The 21,030-nt window shown below is 38.2% G+C and overlaps 1 protein-coding gene across 4 annotated transcripts in view; it reads right to left on the reverse strand.

The window, feature by feature from the left end:
• Nucleotides 1-21,030, reverse strand: part of map2k5 (mitogen-activated protein kinase kinase 5) — a 294,288-nt gene that overhangs the window by 242,334 nt on the left and 30,924 nt on the right. For all 4 annotated transcript variants that reach the window (XR_013889610.1, XM_080214341.1, XM_080214340.1 and 1 more), the window contains exon 4: nucleotides 6,746-6,815. Coding sequence is in view for 3 of the 4 variants with exons in the window: in XM_080214341.1 (XP_080070467.1) it covers nucleotides 6,746-6,815 (70 nt within the window). In the remaining variant the exon portion in view is untranslated. The remainder of the gene's footprint in view (nucleotides 1-6,745; nucleotides 6,816-21,030) is intronic.

Here is a 21,030-nt window from a genome sequence, read left to right on the forward strand (position 1 = left end):
ATTTTCTTCATCTTTCCCCAAATGATTATTTGCTTCACTCTCACGGCATACCAAGTGATATAGTTAATCCAAAATTCAGCAATTTTTAATTGTAAAATATATATCACATAGGTTTTGAATTTGTTTTTAAAGATAACATTGTATTCAGTTCCTGCTTTGTGCAGTTAGCTCGTCTGAGCCACAACTGGATTCATTGCCAAAGATTAATGGTGGTGGAGGGGAGGGAGGGAGAGGGGGCTGATTCGCCACAAATCCCTGATCACCAGCCAGTTACTTCTGTTGGAAACGTACACGTAGCCATCAATAAGGATCAGGATTTGGCTTGCTATCCTCATGACCATACTCACTAGTTGGGCAAAGTACCCAAGGTACCAGCATACACAGAACTGTTCCGTAATAAGAAGGCAACACCTTCCGGAAAAGAGGGGAACAAAAAACTATCAAAGATATTGAGAACAGAAAATATACATTGCACAATGGGCATCCATGACAAAAAAACCTGAGCAGTCCCAAGATTTTTTTTGTTACAAAAAATATACTTCGAGATGCTTAAGAATATTTTTGAGTGTACATTTATGACTTTGTACCTCAATTATAAAAGAATGAACATACTCTGTTTAGTATTAAACTTTTCCCATTGCAGCAGTGAGTTGAAAGCACAATAACGTTCTCTAAATTTAAAATTGAAGTTTGGCTATTTGAGTCCAAAAACCTTGGTTACTGAACTAAAACATTTTAAAAGCTTGCTGATAAGCTCATTCTCACTTCCTGTATCTGTTTAGAAAATGAAACTCTATTCCTAAGCACAGAATCCCAAAATGAGTGTAATGTTTTTTGATCTGGGCACCTGGATGGGATACTGAACGCAATTGGTCTCTCAAATCCTGGTAGAGGGTCATAGTCACAACGATAAGGAACAGTCAATACTTTTAATGGACTGGAAATATAAAATACATTTTTGAAGCATGTTTTATCTAAAATAGGAAAACAATATTAGCATAGACCCTTCTTTTGTAATTATTACATTTTAATTACATCTATTAAAAATGGTTTTATTTTAAAGTTATTTAGTTATTTGTTCATAAAACAAAATATTGAAGAATGCATGGGAGCTGGAAGCGTCTTAAATGAAACATGACATTTTGTTTGAACGTTTTTTTAACATATAACCAGAAGTTCTATTTTTCATTTTATCCCAAAACAATCTTTGGCTATTTTGGTGTTGTTTTGATTAATTTATTTGTTTTCTTTTAAAAATTTAAAGTAAGAAACACTCTAAAGAGAAAGTGACTATATTTTCAGAATGACAACATGCATTGTAGCCCTCCAGAAGGAACTGTAACTGGTGTTTTTTTCTTTAATGCCACAGAGTTTTAAAAACAGTTCAACAGCTTTATGATAAACAATTCACAGGTAATTTCAAAAAAGGCAAAAAACTAAAGACCAAAATTAACGTGTGGAATTGGAAGTAGCTGTTTGACTTGAGTTGGAAAGTGGTAAAGGATGCCAAACATAGAGGATAGGGATAGAATATACACTCTGATTGGAGGGATGTGACAAGTGGTGTTCTTCAGGTATGTGTTTGGGATCTCAACTTTTAACATACTTATTCTTGGATGAAGGAATAAACAGATGTATATTAATGTTTGCAGATGATATGTAAATGAGGAACAGAATGTATTGCGAGTGGTGCAGGAAGTTGCAATGGGGCTTAGAAAGAGTGAATGGACAAAACTATGGTAAATGGTGTTCACTGTGGCCAAGTGCAAGGTTTTGGGGCAAGAAAGATAAATCATACTATTTTCAAAATGGAGGGGCCAGGAACAATAAAGGGATTTGGGCATCTACGTACACAAATTACAAGTCAGTGGGTAGACAGAACATAATTAATCAGACTTCATCTGAAATATTGGAGACTAGAACTGAGGAAAGGTATATGGATATGAAGAATGAGGGGAGATCTCATTGAGACGTATAAGATGATGAATGGGATGGATAGGATAGAGGTGGAAAGACTCTTCCCGCTCAAAAAAGACAGTAGGACTAGGGGGCACAGCCTCAAGATAAAGGGGGGGCGGTTCAGAACGGAGTTGAGGAGGAACTTCTTCACTCAAAGGGTGGTGAATCTCTGGAATTCTCTGCCCGTTGAAGTGGTGGAGGCTGCCTCGCTAAATATTTTTAAGAAGCGGGTTGATGGGTTTTTGATAAGAGAGGGGATTAAGGGTTATGGGGAGAGGGCGGGAAAGTGGAACTGAGCCACGACAGATCAGCCATGATCTTATTGAATGGCGGGGCAGGCTCGAAGGGCCAGATGGCCTACTCCTGCTCCTATTTCTTATGTTCTTATGTTCTTATGATATGTTACAGTGCAATTTTTCCTGAATGGTACTGTGGTTTAACAGGTGAAATTATGAGCTATGCATAAACCTGGTGTGTATTTCCTTGAAATTTGAAGCAAGATCTGATAAAGATAATTAAAAGAATTATTCAATAGGTTAGAGAACTTCTTTTCCTGATTGGAAATCCACAACAAGGGCGCATAATCTTAAAATTAGAGCTAGGTCATGCTAGAGTGAAATCAAGCAGCATTTCATCACAGACAGTAGTTGACATCTGGTATACTCTTGCCCAAAAGATCTAGAAAAATTGGAGCCCTCTAGGTTAAGGTGCACGTATTTTTGTTTGATATGGGTGTCAAGGAATATGGAGCAAAGTGATAAATGAAATTGAGATGCAGGCAAGTCTTAACCTAACTGAATGGTGCAGCAGACCTTAGAATCATTGCAGCAAAGGTGCAGGAAACTAGAAGAGGTGGCCATGAAAACAGTGATTGCACTGACTGTCATCTTCCCAAACTCACTAGATTCTGGAACAATCCCAGCAGATTGGAGGTAGCAAGTGCAACCCTGTTATTTAAATAAGATGGAGGAAGAAATCAGAATTATAGACCAGTTAACCTGACATCAATGGCAGGGAAAATGCTAAACGATATGATATCAGGGCACTTAACAAATATCAATGAGATTAGACAAAGTCAACATGGATTTATGAAAGGAAAAGTATGCTTGACAAACCTACTGGAATTTTTGGAGGACGTAACTAGCAGAATAGACAAGAGATAACCAGCGGATGTGATGTATTTGGATTTTCAAAAAGCTTTTGATGATGTTCCACAAAATAAGTTAGTGCACTAAGGTAAAGCACATGGGATGGGGTTAGTATATTGGCATGGATTGAGAATTGGTTCACAGACAGAAAACAAGAGTAGAAATAAATGAGTCTTTTTCAGAATGGCAGGCAGTGACCACTGGAGTACCTCAGGGACCAATGCTTAGGTCCCAGTTTTTCCAAAACAGATCAATGATTTGGATGAGGGAACCATATGCAATATTTCCAAGTTTGATGATGACACAAAACTTGGTGAGAGTGAGTGGTGAGAAGGAGTTAAGAGGTTTCAAAGTGATTCAGACAAGTTGAGTAAGCAAATGCAGCATAACATTTATAAATACGAATTTACCACTTTGATAGGAAAAACAGGGTGACAGAATATTATTTAAATGGCCACTGATTGGGAAATGTTGATGTATGAAGGGACCTAGGTGTCCTTGTACATCAATCATTGAAAGCAAACATGCAGGTGCAGGGAGCATAATATTTTAGCCTTTATTGCAAGAGGATTTGAGTACAGTAGTAAGGATGTCATGCTACATGGTACAGGGCATTGCTGAGACCACAGGTGGGATATTGTGCAGTTTTGATCTCCTGGCCTTAAAAAAGGATATACTTGCCATTGAGGGATTGCAGTGAACATTCACCAGACTTATTCTTGGGATTATTGACGAGAAGAGATTGGCTCAACTGGGCCTACATTCACTGGGGTTTAGAAAAACGAGGGAGGATCTCATTGAAAGTTGTACAATTCTGACAAGGCTGGACAGACTGGATCTAGGGGTGATGCTTCCTCTGGCTGGATGGTCTAAAACAAGAGGTCACCTTCTCAGGATATGGAGTAAGCCATTTAGGACTAATTGGAGGAGATGCTTTTCACTGAGGATGGTGACCCTATGGCATTCCCTACCACAGAACGCCAAGTCATTGAATATATTTACGCAGAAACAGATAGATTTATAGACTCTAAAGGTGTTGAGGGACGTGGAGAGAATGCAGGAGTATGGTATTAAGATAGATGAGCCATGATCATATTGAATGGTGGTATACAGGCTCAAAGGGCCAAGTGATCTACTCCTGCTCCTATTTTCTATGTTTCTAAGAAGAATATCAAGCCCATTGTCTACGCTGCCGTTCCTGAGAAGCAACTCAGACACTCCACCCACCCTCTCACCGTATCACTGCACATACTACCTTTTCAAATATTTAGAAAATTTTGAGAAGATTTATGGCCTAGAAGGCAGCCAGCCTGCCCACTGTGTTCATACTGGCTGAAAAATGAACCCCAGTATAATCCCATTTCTAGTACTTGATCCATAGCCTTGGAGGTTACAGTATATGAGGGTGCATATCCAATCAGCTTTCAAATAAGTGGAGGGTTTCTGCCTCCGCTACTCTTTTAGGCAATGAGTTCAGATCCCCACAACCCTTGGGGTGAAAAATATTTCCTCATCTCCCTTCCAATATTTCTATCAATCATTTTAAATCAATTCCCTCATTACTGCCCTCCCTGATAACGAATATTCTAAGAGAACCACTGCTAAGATTGTTCCCATCCACTCTATCCAGGCCCCTCACAATCTTGAAAATCTCCTCCTCTGTTCCAAGCAAAACAACCCAGCCTATCCAATCCTGCCTTACTGCTGCAATTTCCTTTCCTGGCAACATCCTCATTTATCTCCTCCACACTCCCTGTAGCGCAATTACATCCTTTCTGTAATGAGTTGACCAGAACTGCACATGGTAATCATGTTATGATCTTACTAGCATTTTATATAGTTCCAGAATGGTCTCCCTGCACTTATATGCTATGTCTTGGCTACTAAAGGCAAGCATTCCATATGCCTTCTTAACCACCTTATAGACCTATCCTGCTACCTTCAAGGATCAATGGAAATGAACTTCCAAGTTCCCTGACTTCCTCCACATCTCTCTGTATCCTCCCACCTACTCTGTACTCTTTTATCTTGTGTGATTTGAGGGGGGGGTGAATAATCTCCTTCCGTCTCTATGCACATTTTGACATGGGTAACACTTCTGACATATTTAATTTTCATCAAGACATGTGCTGATATTTAGTACTGTTGTGTTAGCAGATCAAACAATAACTCTTTTTGGTGCTATAATATCAACAAAATTGCCTATTTGATGCATTTGGTCAAGCAACTACATAAATTTTAGCTACTGAGTCATTTAACCATTACTTTAACAATAACTATTATTGTTTCCAATTGGAAATTAGCAAAACAATCCAATTAACATCAAATATAGAATATTTATGTCTAATAAAATACATTTGGCTGCATCAAGGTAGCAATTTACAATTAAGACATTTAGGAGAAGCTGGAAATCTCAACAGCTTGTGGAACTTGTTTAAGCCACTTGTATTTCAAAATTAAATAACTGTCTCCTATTCACTTTCATCTAGATATTTAAGATCTACAATAACAGGTTTTAACTCAAATCCCTTCATACTTTCGAACAGTAGAAATCGATTTAGAGATTTTGTTGTTAGAACAGCTAATACCACTGCCTCAGTTTCACTTATTAAACCATCTGGCTATTGTGACAGTGTATTAAAAATAAATCAACTGAGCACCTCACACAATTACAGAGAAATATGGAAGCACTAATGCATCGAGGGTTATAGACGACATGGAAGAAAAATGGGCAATTTAGAAAAGTTAGCAAGAAAAAGATTCCAGAATCTAAATAATTCCCATGTACTCGTTATAACAATACATTGCAGAATTTATTGTTTTACTCTTCACTTGGTTCCTTAATTTGCTCGAAATTATCGTGATAGGTGCTGAGGTTAAAACATCCCAGTGTGGATATGCCCACAATATATTGGGCAGGATTCCCTGGTCTTGTCTGTGGCCAGATCCATTGCAAATTAGAATGGAAAATTTGGCATTCCAACCAAAATTCCATTCTGCAAATAAGGATGAAGAATGTGCACAAACATCAAAGATTAAAAATTTAGCTTAATTATTAAAGATGTAGGAAGGGGTGAATGCAGAAGAGGTTTATAAGAATGGTTCCAGGGCTGAGAAACTTCAGTTATGAAGATAGGTTGGAGGAACTGGGACTGTTCTCTTTGAAGAGAAGGCAGCCAAGAGGAGAACTGATAGAGATGCTCAAAATCATGAGGGGGCTGGGCAGACTAGCTGGGGAGAAACCATTCCTGCTTGTAAAATGATGAAGAATGAGAAGGCACAGATTTGAAGTGATTTGCAAAAGAAGCAAACGTGATGAGAAAAAACTTTTTCACAAAAGTGGTTAGGGTCTGGAATGCGCTGCCTGGATGTGTGGTGGAGACAGGTTTAATGGAGGCATTCAAGGGGGCATTAGATGATTATTTGAATAGAAACAATATGCAGGGACATGGGAATGGAGCTACGTCATGTGCTCACTTGGCGAGTCAGTGTAGACATATTGGGCCAAATAGCCTCCTTATGTAATGTAACAATTCTGTGATTCTATGCGTTGACGTAACTGACAGAGAAAACACAAATGCTGATTTATTTATGCCTTTTACTTACTCAGAACATAGAGGCAAAGTCAATCTTCTTACCTCGTGGATATATTTGCAAAGGTTCAATCATTACTTCATTAACTTGCTGTTCTGTCACAGTAGTATAATACTGCAAAAAAAAAGCACACAAGTATGATCACATTCAAGTTTAAGTAAAAATGAATAACTTAGTCTTTCAAACATTAAAGTACATTGAAAAGGTCATCTAGTATTTTCTACACACACCTTTAATAATGAGAAAAATATTTCAAGACATTAGGCAGGATAGGGTACAGGGTGGTGAAAGATAATTAATTTAATTTAAAGAACAGAAAAATAACCATGGTGGTAAACTTGGATCACAATAACTGGAAACTTGGTTATGATGATGAATATCAAGAAGATTTTTAATGGTGAAGAGAAGCAAGGAAACAAATTCCAGACAGTTGGGCCAAATTTATTGAAAGGTCTACCAGCAAAGCTGGTGCATAGGGTAGGCAAGATAATAAAAAGAGTCAGCTGATTGAAGGATGCACATGGATATATAAAACTGAAGGGGCTTGCAGAGATAGGGTGGACTGAGGAGGCCAGGGAGCAATATGAAGATAACGTTACAAATTCAACCTGTTGGGATAGGGTGGGCAAATCTGGATGACTCTTCGTCAGAATCATCCACACTTAAAATCTTACATGTGTTCTCTCAACACAGATGCTTTCAGACCTGCTGAGATTTTCCAGCATTTTCTGCTTTTGTTTCAGATTCCAGCATCCGCAATAATTTGCTTTTATCCAAGAAAACAATTGGTAAGGGTTCAGTGAGAATGGGTGAAGGATGGGAGTAATCTCACGGAGATGGGAACATGCAGTCTGGATGGTGGATGGGACATGAAATTTTCACTTTGGCTGGAAGCAAACAAAACTACCAAGATTCTGAATGGTCTAGATCAGACTAAGTGAGTAGGTACAAAGCGGAATGGAATCAGCATCAGACAGTATTTATGTTGTGGGCCCAAAAGTAATGGGCTTCTCCATGTTCCATTGGAAAATTTAATTCATCCATGACTTCAAGTCATACACTGACAACAGAGATAATTCTGAGGTCATGGGAAGTGGGGAAAGGATTTACACACATATGTAAGCTGATCAAACACCTGCTCCTTTTGAGCCAAGAAGCAGCATGCAAATAAGAAACAAGAAGTGAGTTGCATTGATTCTTAGGGACTTTGGAGATGACCGTACGGCAATTGGAAAAGATCCTGGAGATACAGTTTGTACTTGAAGGAGTCAAACTATATGACTGCTGGACCAAATAGAACAGTATCAGCCAGATCAAATGTGATATAAGGGACGTAAAGGGTTAATGCACCAAGATCACAGTCTCAAAGAAAGTAATTTATACATTTGCGTAAGAAACATAACTGCTGTGAACAAGCAAGTTAAACTCGTGGAACTTAAACAGTTTGTTGTTTTTAAATTATATTTTGACACTAGCATGATATATTTGAACATTTTAGAAAGAAAAGGGAGGTTAGAGATTAAATGGTAGCTGGAATGATTGGATGGATTATGAGTGGGTTTTTTGAGGAAGGATAGTGATAAAAAGAAATGTGATATTTTGTATGAGCTAAAGGTATCTATTAACAATATCAGTTAGCTTGGGGTCAGGAGACACGCTTTGCCAGAACTAATATCTGATGAAGGCTGTCTACCTGAAGTATTAATGTCTTTTCTCTGTGATGTCTTGCTAATGTTTTCAGATTTTTAGGATTCTGCAGTTTACTTTTTAAAAGCAACAATGCTTCTGGCCAATTAAAGAAAACCATTGTCGACCCAATTTGCCCGTTAGTACAAAAACAGGAAAGTGCTGGAAAATCTCACCAGGTCTGACAGCATCTGTGGAGAGAGAGTACAGCCAACATTGAGCCTTCATACTGCCAGACCTGCTGAGATTTTCTGGCACTTTTGTTTTTATTTCAGATTCTAGCATCCACAATATTTTGCATTTATCTTGCCTATTAATACACTGATTAAAAAGCAAGATTAACACTATAATCTCCATTTGCAAAATAAAGTGTCGTTATAGAATTTAACATCCACTCGATAATTTGATCTTACAAATCTGGGTTAAGATTCACAGCACTGCTATTTTCCAAGTTAAAACTGGATCAATCATCGCAACAACAATGTTAAAATGATTGTGAAACAAAATTCAGATTGTGTTTTCCCTGGCTGACAAAATTCAAGATTTTGCATACATGAATTATAAAACTAGCATTCAAACAATTCATATATTAATTTGACGTGGTTAAAATGACATTTGTTAGAAGTGTTATAATTGGGATCCGAAATGTCTGAAGACATGCTTTGCCAGAAACCTCCAATACCATCAGTGGGGACATTCGCTAACTGCACATTATTCAGCACATTTGTGACTCCTTAGATACTGAGACAGTCCATATCGAAACGTAGCAAGACCTGGGCAATGTCCAGGCTTGATCTGACAAACGGAAAGTAGCATTTGTGCCACATAAATGCCAGACAACGACCATTTCTAACAAAAGAGAATCAAACAATCGCCTCTTGACGTTACCATAGCCAAATCCCCCACTCGCAACATCCTGGTGCTTACCATTGACTAGAAATTGAATTAGAATAGTCATTTAAACACTGTGGCTACAAGAACAGGTCAAAAGACAGGAATTCTGTAGTGAATAACTCACCTCCCAACTCCACAAAACAAATATACTATCTACAGAGCACAAATTTGATGGAATGTTTTCTCCAAAAGCTCTATCCAGGACAAGGCAGCCATTTAATTGGCACCCCTTTCACACCAATGCACAGTAGCAGCAATGTGTACCATCTACAAGATGCACTGCTGGAAATCACCAAGGCTTCTTAGGCATCACCTTCCAAACCCATGACTCAACCCTCTAGAAGTATAAAGGCAGCAAGCACATATGAACACTACCACCTGGAAATCCCCCTCAAGCCAATCATCATTCTGACTTGGAAACATGTCACTGTTCCTTCACTGTCACTGGGTCAAAATCTTGGAACTCCTTCCTTAACAGCACTGTGGTTGTACCTACACCACAGGGACTGCAGCAGTTCAAGAAGGCCACTCATAACCACTTCTAAAAGGCAATTATGGATGGGCAATAAATGCTAACCTAGCCAGCAATGCACACATCCTGCAAATGATTTAAAATCTGGTAAAAAGTAAAAAAAAAGAGCAGAGAGTATCTCTTTCAAAGAACCTGTAAAGGCACAATGGACCAAATGGTCTCCTCTCTGTGCTGTAAGATTCTTCCTTTCCCCAAACGAACAGTCAAAGAATCAATCCTTCTCATTTAATCCCATGGCCAATGTCAAAGCATCTGAAGAGTGCTTGAACTCTGAATAATTTTCCCTCATGTGCCACTGCTTTTAGGACAGGAAGGGCAAGGAGCTCAGGGGAGTAGGGAGAAAATTGATTGGAGAGGTCACTGTGCGGAATTTGCACATTCTCAATGTCAAATTAATTAGGGTAAATTAGGTGGGGTGGCCATGATAAATGCACAGGATTACAGAGATAGGAGATCATTTTTAAGGATTTTTCTAATAAAATTTAACGTAGCAACTATTAATAGTATATAGAACTACTGTGGCCACATATAGGAAACTTTAATTCCAAATGTCCCACCACTCTGTTGAATCCTGAAAGTGACAACGCAGTTGGAGAAGGTAAACAAAGCAGCACACGGCATGTTCGCCTTCGTCAGCCAGGACATTAAGTTTAAAAACTGGCAAGTCATGTTACAGCTTCATAGAATCTTCGTTAGGCTGCACTTGGAATATAGTGTTCAATTCTGGTTACCACACTACCAAAAGGATGTGAAGACTTTGGAGAGGGTACAGAAAAGATTTACCAGGATGTTGTCTATGGAGGGCATTAGCTATGAGGAGAGGATGGAGAAACTGGGTTTGTTCTCACTGGAACAACGGAGGTCGAGGGGCAACCTGATAGAAGTCTACAAGATTATGAGGGGCATGGACAGAATGGATAGTCAGAAACTTTTTCCCAGCGCGGAAGAGTCAATTACAAGGGGGTATAGGTTTAAGGTGCGAGAGGCAAGGTTTAAAAGGAGATATACAAGGCAAGTTTTTTTTTTAAACGGAGGGTGGAGGGAGCCCGGAACTCGCTGCCGGGGGAGGTAGTGGAAGCAGTTACAATAGTGAGTTTTGAGGGGCATCTGGGCAAATACACGAATAGGATGTGAATAGAAGGATATGGTCCCCAAAAGGGTAAGGGGTTTTAGTTCAGTCGGGCAGCGTGGTCAGTGCAGGCTTGGGGGACCGAAGGGCCTGTTCCTGTGCTGTAATTTTCTTTGTTCTTTATCTCTAGGCTTATTTGGTATGTTAGTGCAGAAACATTATGTCAAAAATGTACACAAACCAATATGCTTTAATTAAACAGTACAAATTATGCATGGTATCCTTAATTCATCACCTTAAATTGCTCCCTCCATCCCATAACAAAAGTATAACCATTGCTACTTCACCCAGGCTCAAAATTTTCTCCCCAGGCATAATCAATGTTTGAAACAATAATGTCTGTAATCTAATAGTCTTATGTTTTTCACAGATCAAATGGGCATTGTACAAAATGTTTTCATGTCCAGTATAAGACATTAGTGAATTCCTAGTGACAATTATGTTAAAAAAAAAATCATTTCCAGCACTTCACTTCTTCCCACTGATTTACAAGATAGGTACAAAGTTAAACATTTCTGAAAAACCATCTGTAGAAAGCCAATAGCCCCTCTAGCTAAAATCATAATTTTTTTTTAAGATTCATTGGAACATAGGAATTAGGAGTGGAAGTAGGCAAATTCAGCCCTTCGAGCCTACTTCACCATTCAATCAGATCATGGCTGATTTCTCCCTCGCCTCAAATCCACCTCTCCACCTGTTCCCCATATTTCTTTACCCTTGTTTTCCCTGTTTCAATCTGGACAGTACCAGTTGCCAAAAATTCTGATAGAGAGACAGATTTCATGGCAATTGTCAGAATGCAACTATAAATGAAAACAGGAAAGTGACAGCAAAATAACTTGAAATTTTATTTCACTGGAGGAAGTTGAACCTTCAGGCAACGACGACTAACTGAAAATAGTGGACAACACTGATGCACTCTTATTAATTATAGTCATTAGAAAGTCTTGCTCTTTAAATGTAGGCAGCAAGGACTAAATATAAGTTCTTGGTAAACGTGCATTATTAGTACTGACTTTGGACAGATTTGTTTTTTAAGATTTGAGGAAAAGTTTCATTTATTTTGTTTTTATTCTCCACGGCCACAGTATTTGTGGCTGACTTGCTCCACCAATGCTACACTCAGTAAGATACCAGTACTGCACAAGAATAGTACAGGAATAATCTTATCTCCTGACATCTCTTTGTTGAGAAATACTGAGCTGCTTCTAAAAAATTGAGAACTGAGTAGCACAGAGAGAATATAATCTGTGTCACACCATATGTGTTAATGACTGTATTAACGCACAGTCAGCAAAAGAAAGAGTTTCCAAAAAACACAGGTCACAATTTTTGGTTACTTTCTTAAAAATAAAATCATTTTCAGGATGTGGACATTGGTGGTATTTATTGCCCATTCCTAGATGCCCTGACAGCTGAGTGGCTTGCTTGGCCATTTCAAAGGGCAGACATGAGTCAAGTGTAATGGTTTGGAGCCAGAGTCACAGACAAGCCAGTCTGAGCAGAACAAGTCTCCCTCTTGAAAGAATACTAATGAAACAGTGTTTAAGACATCCACTTTCACCAATATAGCTTTATGAATAGTTAAGAGAATGCAAGAGACCCCAAAATGCAGAACACTATCAAAATGAAAATCAGTAGGGGAGAAATTGAGATAAATCAAATTGCGAAGTAATCGAGTGAGTTTTAAAAACCTGTAGAGTATAGATGGGAGGGAAGTCTAAGGAATTCCCCATTTACAAAGTCCTGGGAAAGAATAAGTTACAAGTAAGAGCTGGTGAATCCTGATTAGAGTAATAGAGAATATAGATAAAAAAAGACAGATTTGCAATTACATAGTGTCTTTTACATCCACCAGGAATTCCAAAGGATTTTACAGCCAATTAAGTAGTTTTGAAGTGTGGTCACTATTACAATGCAAGGCGGAAGTTTTTCCAAAGATATGGTAGCTAATCACAACACTGATATGAATTTTACCACAATGCCATATGAATTGAAGTCATGAGATAATCAAAACATTGAATGGTGAATAGAAACAAACAGAATATTGACCCAGTTTTGTTTCTCCCTCCCTGAATTTGCAACTTATTTAGTGGCTATCTTCAGCTGCCAACAAAGTGGGAAGAGTTGATATTGCTTTTCTTTCCTTCTCCCATACCAACAACTTGGGAACAAAAAGCCAACCTTAACACCGTGTGCTGAGGAAAACTTATTTTCAAAAGCATTTATTACCTTGCAAAAAAATAATTGATGCTGTCGGTTACTCAAATGGTCAAGACAAGTAGGTTTTAATGATAACAGTTTTATAGATCGACCTTTTAGAGCCGTAATAAATGTTAACAAGTAGTTTCGAAAAACAGTTCAAAATAAAGTCTTGCTGAAATACGATGACATTTCTAAACGTAGCAATTTTCACAGAAAATATGACGCCAGTGGCTATTTTGAGCTTTGTTCGTGTATTTTTAATAGGAAATTTGCCAGTTATTGATCCGCAGCTTGTACTGTCTGCCTAAGGCAGCTATTCTAGTTGCAAGCAACTTTCCAATCAGTAGCTGTCAAAAATCACAAGATTTACAGGCATGTTGCCCACCTCTTTATTTGCTTAACACCACCAGCACACACTTATGCAAGTCACTAAACAGGAGGGGCAATAATTTACTCTCTAACCCACTGAATTGGCAGTGGCTATCTTCTCTATATTTACAGTGAAGGACACATGGTCATTTTATCACAGCTGTCATACAAATACTGCTTCAGAATCAACAATAGAAATTTTGATGTTCCCTTATTTGAAATCCGGTATTGGACTTCATGGTTTGAAGCCATTCAGGAAAAAAGGATTCAAGTTTGATTTCCAGTTTGCATTGTTAACTGATCAAAATGGGGACAGTAACTGGAGTATTAAACTTGGTCTCAATGACCTGAGGGATGGGATAGAGAATAAAAAAATGGTTTGATCTTGATCATTATGTAGTGACCCCGCTTGTGGACTTGCCCAAAATTAAATACAGTCTCCATGACTGCATCCCATTTCCTCATGTTGAGCTATTGTAGGTAGCCAAAAGTCACAACTGAGGGACCCCACTATTTTGTATTGGAGAAATTCTATGGTTTTAAACTAAAACTGCTGGTCTCAATCAGCTGGATGTCCGAAGCTTAGGCTGCCGCTTGCCTCTCTATAGCCTAATCATGTAAGACTTTAAAATTGGATATGAAAACCCAGGCTTTTTTTTAACCTAGTGTGCAAACAACATTTTACAATGGGTGGCACCCCGAATCAACGACAGCCATATAATGGATTTCTACATTAAGATGGATAGAACTTTGGCATCTTAAAACAATCCAGCCACTTTAATGTTCTTGATGTCCATGACCAATAGTGCATGCCAGATTCTCACATCAACAACTGCTTACTTGTGTAAGGAATTTTTACAAAGACATGTTGTTAAGACACTGATTTCAACTCACACATTGCTACAGGTTGGTGCCTTCTTTGTTTTTCTGTGCTAGTGACTTCAACATCAACATTTTAATGTTCTATGATTCTATCAATTGGCAATTAAGTACTGTGCATTGCACAGATAAGCCACTGCAGTACAGAAAGAGTCTCATCTAATTTGTACAGTTGACTGAATAGGAAAAAATCCAAGTCTTAAGAGTAGCATTGTACTTGGAAGAAAGGTAGAGGTGTGTTTTTGCGCATCAGTGACAAATATTATTGTTTAAGAAATGCAAAATTCTCAGCATGCTATACCCCTTCTATTACCAAGTATTGCACAGGTAAGCTACATCACAAAGCTCAATACTTTGTCTTAATAACATACTTTACTCTTACCGTAGAAGATAACTCCTCATTCTACAAGTGTGAATTTTACGTTCTCCACATTAGTTACTTCTAAAGTAAGATTTTAAACAAGAATCAAATAGAGCATTTTTGGCTTACTCATCCTACCTACTGAAACAAATCATACTCGCCCAAACTCTTTTCACCTAGAACTTTTTCAGCAAGCATCACTCTGGGCTGCATTTCAATCTGGGTCTTGGGGTGACTCACCACATCAACTAGATAACCTTCAAATCTGCAGTTCTAACAAACCAAGACTCCATGTTAAGCTCCCATTAAAATCAAGATCAGAATGGAAACAGAAAATATGTTGCCAGAATAGGAATAATTATTTTAAGGATTGTGACAAGTTAATTCCAAATGTCTTCAATTTACTCCAAGTGGTTTATTCAGTACACTAGTACTGTATGTTTTAATAATGCTGCCTTTTCTTAGCCATCCAGTAGATTGTCTTGAATAGCATTAGCATCACATTATAACATAAGATCATTCACTAATGCAAATTGCAGGCATCCTGCTGTTAAAAGCAACTTTGGCAAATCTTGCAGCATTTTTACTGCTTTTCAATTATGGAACTTAATTCCAAGCCACATAAAATTATCTCCAAATCTGCAAAATGTTTAAGAAAAACTCTTTACAACCAAAACATAAAACACTCAGGAGTGCATAACACTAAATACTATTTTATTAGGTGTATTTGATCTATGTTTGCATTTGCAACCATTCTTTTATTATCAGTTTATGCTTAGCTTTCCTATTACATTGCCAACAGGGACCAACTCTAAACTACAATCATAGCTAAACAATGCACTTCTTATAAATAAATTAAGATTTTTTAAAAATTCTTTGAATGAAGGTTGACAACTGACAGAACCAATTTATTTTCCAGACAGTAAAGACACAGAAAAATTAAGCAGCAATGAACAACAATGTAAGCTTAGATGTCCAATCCACAAAGCAATTTTTTCCACTGGGTTACACTGCTGACCGTCAATGTCATTCAATGTTTGAAGTCATTATTCATCATAAGGGTTTAAAGTTAAATAAAACATTAAAAAGAACTGTCAGTAAAAATTAACTTTTTGGAAGTGTTTTGTCCTAGTCATTTCCCCACCCTAATAATTCCCTCTCTTTAAAGTGCAGTTTCCTACTGTGGTCATTAACAGCCCCCTTTTTCCTATGGCCATTCTTCATGAGAGTTTAGACAGCAAGGGTCAACAGACTATTTAATTGCATGAGGTGTCACAGTCAAGCTTGACTGTGCCTTCATATCACTTTCAAATGCAAACACGTTTCAGCAGGGACCATTCGATGGCAACTACAGAACAGGAACCCTGGCTATTTGTCTTTTTCCTAGCCCAGGATCACCATGACCAATTCAAACACTGCAATTGCTGATTGGCAGAAATTAACCAACTCAGCAGGGACCGTGATATCCAAAATAAGACATTCCAATATCCAGAGTTAGCTGCCACAGTGACCAACACAATTACCAACCCTCAGAAAAACTGACTGCTGCATCAGTTACGAAAAAGTCAATAGTTAAAAAATTAAAACTTTCACTTTAATTAAAATTACGTTTCACTATAACTAGAATGCGTTGCCTATCTCTGAATACCTCACACACATATACACATGTGCAAACATACAAAAGCACAGTGTTATCATTGGGTGGTACACAGTAAGTCAGCACCATAATCCAAACTAAGTTAACATTTTTATTATTATGTGAAATCACTCAGTTTTTTTCTATCCATCTATAGGATGTAGGTGTCACTGACCCACTTAGTATGTATTGCACTTCCCTAATTTCCCTTGAGAATGTGGTGGTGAGCTGCATTTTTTTGAACCATTGCAGACCCTGGGGTGTAGGTACACCCACATTACTGTTTGGGAGGAAGTTCCAGGATTTGACGAAGAAACGGTGAGTCAAGATGGTATGTGGCTCGGAGGGGAACTATCAAGTGGTGGTGTTTCATGTGTCTATTGCTCTTGTCCTTCTAGATGGTAATAACAAAAAGTTTGGAAAGTGCTGTCTAAGGAACATCGATGAGTTCCTGTAGTGCATCTTGTAGATGGTACACTATGCTGGTGGTGGCAAGAGTGAATGTTTGTGGATGGGGTGCAGGTTGCTTTGTCCTGGATAAGCCAAGCTTGTTGTTGGGACTTCACTCATTTATAATGTGGACGGTATTCCAACACACTCCAGGCTTGTGCCTTGTAGAGGGTGGTCAGGTCTTGGAGAATCAGGAGGTGAGATACTCTCTACAGGATTCCTTGCTTCTGACCTGCTGGTGTTGCCACAGTATTTATGTGGCTCAAGGTAATAGGAATTCAGTAAAGGTCCTTCTGTTACAATTCATATTCCACCAATCAACTGTTTTTGCGATATCTACAAGTATACAACTGAACTCGTTGGTTCCTGTTCTTGCTTCACAAATTCATATAAAATATTGGCTCAGGTTTTGTCAGTTAAAAAAAAGTGTGCCGGATCTTTGCTCTCACTGCATTTAAGTTATAATTTGGACAACACCATCAGTTGACTGCAGTTACACACAAATTAGGAAATTTCTGTTGTGTTGTCCTGCTCCTCCAGAAGCCTTAACATAACAGTATCTTTCGATTTGATTTATTGTCACGTGTTAGGACACAGTCAAAAGTATTGTTTCTTGCACGCTATACAAACAAAGCATACCATTCATAGAGAAGGAAACAAGAGACTGCAGAATGTAGTGTTACAGTTACAGCTAGGGTGTAGAGAAAGATCAACTTAATGCGAGGTAGGTTCAAACAAAAGCCTGATGGCAGCAGGGAACAAGCTGTTCTTGAGTCAGTTGGTATGTGACCTCAGACTTTCGAATCTTTTTCCTGACAGAAGATGGAAGTGAGGATGTCCAAAGTGTGTGGGGTCCTCAACTATGCTGGCTGTTTTGCTGAGGCAGTGGGAAGTGTAGACAGAGTCAATGGATGGGAGGCTGGTTTGTGTGATGAATTGGGCTACATTCACGACCTCTTGTAGTTTCTTGCAGCGTTGGGCAGAGCAGGAGCCACACCAAGCTGTGATACAATCTTGCAGAGAGGCCCAATATTAAAAGATATGAAAAGACATGCAGTTACAGTGCTTATGTGATAGATACCTGCTAAACTTGCCAGGAGAAGTTGGGGCTTGGAGGGCAAGTAAATTTTTAATGGTGTGATAAGTCTTAATTATTGAAAACAACCTCTCCAGCATCGAAAATTAACTTTTATAAGTGTAGAGTCTCATTCTTTCGTATTTTACTTATTGGAGGTTTTTAAAAATCAAAACATTTAAATAAAGGCTTTTGTTTTCCTTTCTCTTTCCCTTTCTTTTATCATTATTTCTTAATTCCAACTTTCCTTTGCTCTTACTTTTATTTCTGTACATAATTTGGCACTGAATTAACTATTCTAATTTACATTTCCTGTTTCAGACTTTGCAGACCACATTACGAATTCACCAATCCAATTGGTTAAGACCTACGACTGCCTGCTTTGTTCATACAGGTCCCATCTGCAAAGGATGCAACACTGAAATGGCTTTTGAATCACATCAGGTTCCAGTGCAGAAGTCCATAGACGGTCTGTGCACGAACACAAGTGTAATGAACACTTCGCGCAGTTCTTTCACTACTAACTAGTGAATCTGACCAAACATTCTTTTTAAAAAAAAGTCACTGAAAAGAACAAATGCAAATTTAACCAAACTACTTGTACTTCCACTTATTCAGAATGTGCTCCAGATATCCATAGTATTTTGGAACTGGCTGTAGTCATTCAGTGTTATTAATGAGGACCCTTGCCATGACATCTTCATGCTTTAATACTGGAAAGCTGTTCTTCAGTCTGCTGTGTATGGTGAACTGTGATTACATTTTGATTTGATCAGTCTCCCCAATACTGCCAAATTGATTAATTTATGGATGACTGATTATTACTGTGATTACCTGAATAACCAAATATAAAAGTTGGAGAAGTCCCTATATATCTGCAAAGCTTTTTCTTGTCACTTTGAACACAGACTTCCATATATCTGTTACCTTCCAAGTCTTCTGCAGAAAGCATTCACTTCCCAAAAATGATTAAACTTTACGCTGGAGGCAATTAATCCTAAAAAAAAGTCCCACCTCAATTACTGGTTGGTGCTGAATTAACCGATTTCAGCAGAGCAGCAGGAAGGGCACTACAATAAAAGTGGGAAAGCATGAACTCTGCCTTTATTATGTTCTTGAGCTTCATGCTGTGACACCTGCTGGAAAGTATGCTGGGTGAGAATAAAATTTGGCTTGGCTGCCATGCTGAATAATGGTAAAAGGTCTCACAACACCAGGCTCCTGGTGTTGTGAGACTTCTTACTGTGCTTACCCCAGTCCAACACCGACATCGCCACATCATGCTGAATAATGGCAAAGCTAAGGTTACATTTCAAGACTAGCTATAAGAGCAACTTGCATTTAGATCATGTTTTTCATAACCATCAAATGTCTCAAAGCGTTCTACAGTCAATGATATGTAGGCACTATTTTAATGTAGGGATTGCAACAGCCAACACATGTATAGCAAGCTCCCACAAACAGCAATAGCTAGATATTCTATGATTATGATATTAATAAAGAAATAAATATAGGCCAAGACGCTGGAGATAACTTCCCAGTTCTTTTCAAAGTAGTGCCACAGGATCTTTAACATCTACCTGGGAAGACAGATGAAGCCGCAATTTCATCTCATTTGAAAGATGGCACCTCTTGCAATCTAGTACTCCCTCACAGCTGCACTGAGTGATCGCCATGATTTTTGTGTTCAAGACCTGGAGTGGGACTTATACCTAGCATCTCCTGACTCAGATGAGAGTGTGCCACAGCTAACACACAATAAAAGATAAGCAACACCTATGAAACCCAAGCTCCTACATCAAATGTGACCCCGTTTTCTGTTTCTCTTCTCTACGTTCGGTAAGTTGCAAGTAAAGGACTACATCAAATTTCAAGAAGGTCCAGTAAGAACATAATGACAACAGACTGGATGTAGGTGATAAACCAGTGGTGTTTTGGATGCCATTTTATTGCACCACTACCTCCCCCCTTCCCCGGCATTCTTGCTAAAGCAGATTCTTATAGCTACAATGCTTAGCCAAAATTGCAGAATAAAGCCACCATCTCTTCACGCAAATACCACCTGCAATGTGCTCAAAGATTAACAGAGCACCTGTTTTAAGCTAAACAACAATTACTGACAAAATGCTTCACATAGCCCATTTGAAATTGTCCCACACCTGAAAATGTAACCCACCCTCCTGTTCCCAAACAAGAGACTACAGAACACCTTAAATCTCTCAGTACTAATTCCATTTTAAAATTTACAGCATAATGAGTATCAGAATACCAGACAATACTTCTGAATTTGCTTCTTTGCCTTTCCGCTAGGCTTCTCAATAATGTGGAGAGAAAGTGCAACTGACAGATCATACTTTACAGTAAATATATAAAGGCTTGTCTAGTGGAAACAGGTTTGTGTTAAGTAAAACATTCCCGTTATCCAATCATTTCCACGATGCAACAACAACAAAAAGGAACAGAGACTATACAGGGAATGAATCAGTGCCTGGGGAAATGTTTCCCTTTAAATGAGTGTTCCCATTAACAGGCTGTGCCATTAACTGGCATGTACTGGATATTAATCAAAAGACAATGCAGCAGAAAAATGTGACTGATGGACTGTTAAGTCATTAAGGATGCTACGTTCAAGGCCCAAAATACTATAATATTTTGATACTCATTAACAACCAATACTACCAGCTCCAAATATCATTATTTTTCCACTCAAATGATTGGTTAAATAGTTCTGTCCTGCAAAAACTTTTTAAAAGAGAAACGAAAAGACAATTAAAATGACTTTTTTTTCTACATGTCCTTTTTATTACTAATTATTTTAGGACTATAGAAATAAGCATTTTTAAGTCACAACTTTAAACCTTACGCATTCAGAATAAATAACACAATTTCAAGATCTTTTCCAATGACTTCCACAGGGATTTTTTAAAAAACTTTTTTAACCATTTATTGCAGCGTGTTCACTTTACATCAATCCAACACACAGCAGATTGACTGATTTATCGTAAAACAAACTTCTTTGAGCTCTCACAAAATACCAATTAGAATAAATTTTGACCCCTGTGCTTGTGGGATAGAGAAGAACATAAAAAATAAAGAAGCTCTGCTCCTATTTG

The sequence above is a fragment of the Carcharhinus amblyrhynchos genome, chromosome 28, assembly GCF_965287045.1.
Source record: "Carcharhinus amblyrhynchos chromosome 28, sCarAmb.v2.hapA, whole genome shotgun sequence".
NCBI classification, from domain to species: Eukaryota; Metazoa; Chordata; class Chondrichthyes; order Carcharhiniformes; family Carcharhinidae; genus Carcharhinus; species Carcharhinus amblyrhynchos.